Here is a 2,878-nt window from a genome sequence, read left to right as displayed (position 1 = left end):
TCTGCTGTCTAGGTCTGTGCAGCGGGCCATGCCATGTGGCCTAGGCGTGCGGGGGGTCTGCTGTCTAGGTCTGTGCAGCGGGCCATGCCATGTGGTCTAGGTGTGCGGAGGGCTCTGGTCTGTGTCGGTGCACTTTGATGTTCACGTGAGGAAACCACCTAAAGATGTGTTTCTCAGAATGGATCCTTGTCATTAAGCAGTTCATAACTGTATTTATCTTACTGAGTTGTATGAGTTCTTTATATATTTTAGATAAAGTTCTTATCAAATACATGATATGTAAATATATTCTCCCATTCTGTTAATTCTCTTTTTACACTCTTGATCATATTCTTCAATGCACAAAGGTTTTAAATTTTTATAAAGTTCAGATCATCTGTTTTTAGTTTAGCTCTTTAGGATTTTGATCCATTTTGATGGATCAAAAAACATTTTGGGCCACCCACGGTGGCTCACGCCTGTAATCCCAGCACTTTGGGAGGGTGAGGTGAGCGATCACCTGAGGTCAGGAGTTAGAGACCAGCATGGTCAACATGGTGAAACCGCATCTCTACTAAAAATACAAAAATTAGCCGGGCCGGTGATGGGCTCCTGTAATCTGTTACTTGGGAGGCTGAGGCAGGAGAATCACTTGAACTCAGTGGGCAGAGGTTGCAGTGAGTCGAGATCATGCCACTGCCACTCCAGCCTGGGCGACAAGAGTGAAACTCAGTCTCAAACAAAAAAAACAAAAGGAAGATCATATAATCCATGAACAGAGATAGTTTAACTTTTTCCTTTCCCATCTGGATGCTTTCCTTTTTCTTGTTGAATTGCCCCGGCTTGAACTCCCAGGGCAGTGTTTTTTGTTTTTTCTGAGACGGAGTCTCGCTCTGGCACCCAGGCTGGAGTGTGGTGGTGTGATCTCGGCTCACTGCAACCTCCGCCTCTCGGGTTCAAGCGATTCTCCTGCCTCAGCCTCGCCAGTAGCTGGGATTATAGGCACCCGCTGCCACGCCTGGCTGCTAATTTTTGTTTGTTTGTTTTTGAGACAGAGTTTCACTCTGTCTCCCAGGCTGGAGTGCCATGGCAGGATCTCAGCTCTCTACAACCTCTGCCTTACAGGTTCAGGCAATTCTCCTGCCTCAGCTTCCCGAGTAGCTGGGATTACTAGTGCCTGCTAACACACCCATCTAATTTTTTGTATTTTTAGTAGAGATAGGGTTTCGTCACGTTGGCCAGGCTGGTCTTGAACTCCAGACCTTAGGTGATCCGCCTGCTTCAGACTCCCAAAGTGCTGGGATTACAGGTATGAGCCACTGTGCCCGGCCTAATTTTTGTATTTTTAGTAGAGAAGGGGTTTCACCATGTTGGCCAGGATGGTCTTGATCTCCTGACCTCAGATGATCCGCCCGCCTCGGCCTCCCAAAGTGCTGGGATTACAGGTGTGAGCCACCGCGCCCGGCCCCAGCGCAGTGTTGAGTAGAGGCAGCGACACTGCTTTGAGTGTAGAGAGCACATCCTTGTTGCCCCTGATCTTAGAAGAAAAGCTTTCAGTCTTTCCTCATTAAATTTGATGTTAGCTGTGGGTTTTTCATACATGCCAGGTACCAGATTGAGAAGATCCCCTTCTGTTCCTAGTTTATTGAGTGTTTTTATCACAAAGGGATGTTAAATTCCATCAAGTGCTTTTTCTGCATCTGTTAAGATAATCCTGTGGTTTTTGCTTTTTATTTTACTGATAACTGCATTCTTTTGATTTGGGGATGTTAAGCTCTCCTTGCATTCTTGGGATAAACCCCCCTGGTCATGGTACATAATTTTTGTATTTCCTGGGTTGGGGTTGGTAGTATTTTGTGGCAGTTTTTGTTGTTTATTGTCGACTAATGTGAGGTCACACTGTCACAGCAGCACAGCCATCACTCAGCTCTGGAGGCAGGAGGAGAACTGGGAACTCCAGCACTATTAGGCGATACTGAGGAAGATTTTATTGTATTTTGTTTTCAGCTCAAGGAGTTATGACCACTCAGAGAATTCCGATTTGGTCTTTGGTGGCCGCACAGGAAATGAGGACATTATTTCCAGATTGCAGGTGAGTTTGAGGATGCCACAACTCAGTGTGTTCACTTCATTTAAGCTGCATCCTATTAAGATTGTTTGTTATAGTCTGGGCGTCGTGGCTCATGCTTGTAATCCCAGTACTTTGGGAGGCCGAGGCTAGTGGATCACCTGAGATCTATACAGGTAGACAGCATGTACCTGTGTGTGTTCACTGTCAGTCAACAGGTGTTTACTGGTGCTGGCCACCCATGTGTCTTCTGTGCCAGGCCCCTGTCTTCCCCTCCCCCAGCACTGGGGCCTCCCAACTCCTTAGCCAAATGCTTTCCCTAGACCCACCTGTCTCCTTCTAATCATTATTATTATTATTATTATTATTATTATTATTATTATTATTGGGACAGGGTCTTGCTGTGTCTCCCAGGCTAGAGTACAGTGGTGCGCTCATAGCTCACTGCAGCCTTGACTTCCTGGGGTTTTGCCATGTTGCCCAGGCTGGTCTCGAACTCCTGGGCCCAAATGAACCACCCATCTCAGTCTCCAAAATTGTTGGATTATGGGCGTGAGCCACTGCACCTGATCTTTATTCTTCTTTAAAAAACACAGCCGGGCCGGGCGCAGTGGCTCAAGCCTGTAATCCCAGCACTTTGGGAGGCCGAGACAGGTGGATCATGAGGGCAGGAGATCGAGACCATCCTGCCTAACACGGTGAAACCTCGTCTTTACTAAAAAATACAAAAACCTAGCCGGGCGAAGTGGCGGGCGCCTGTAGTCCCAGCTACTCGGGAGGCTGAGGCAGGAGAATAGCGTGAACCCGGGAGGCGGAGCTTGCAGTGAGCTG

General features: G+C 47.5%; 1 protein-coding gene across 3 annotated transcripts in view; it reads left to right on the top strand.

Annotated features, from left to right (window-relative positions):
• The window catches only part of FANCA (Fanconi anemia, complementation group A), an 86,674-nt gene that overhangs the window by 71,712 nt on the left and 12,084 nt on the right, over positions 1-2,878 (top strand). For all 3 annotated transcript variants that reach the window (XM_011972110.1, XM_011972119.1, XM_011972104.1), the window contains exon 30: positions 1,987-2,071. In XM_011972110.1, coding sequence (XP_011827500.1) covers positions 1,987-2,071 — 85 coding nt within the window. The remainder of the gene's footprint in view (positions 1-1,986; positions 2,072-2,878) is intronic.

Source organism: Mandrillus leucophaeus, unplaced genomic scaffold (genome assembly GCF_000951045.1).
Source record: "Mandrillus leucophaeus isolate KB7577 unplaced genomic scaffold, Mleu.le_1.0 Scaffold10, whole genome shotgun sequence".
Lineage (NCBI taxonomy): Eukaryota > Metazoa > Chordata > Mammalia > Primates > Cercopithecidae > Mandrillus > Mandrillus leucophaeus.
This window is presented reverse-complemented; position numbering and strand designations above follow the sequence as displayed.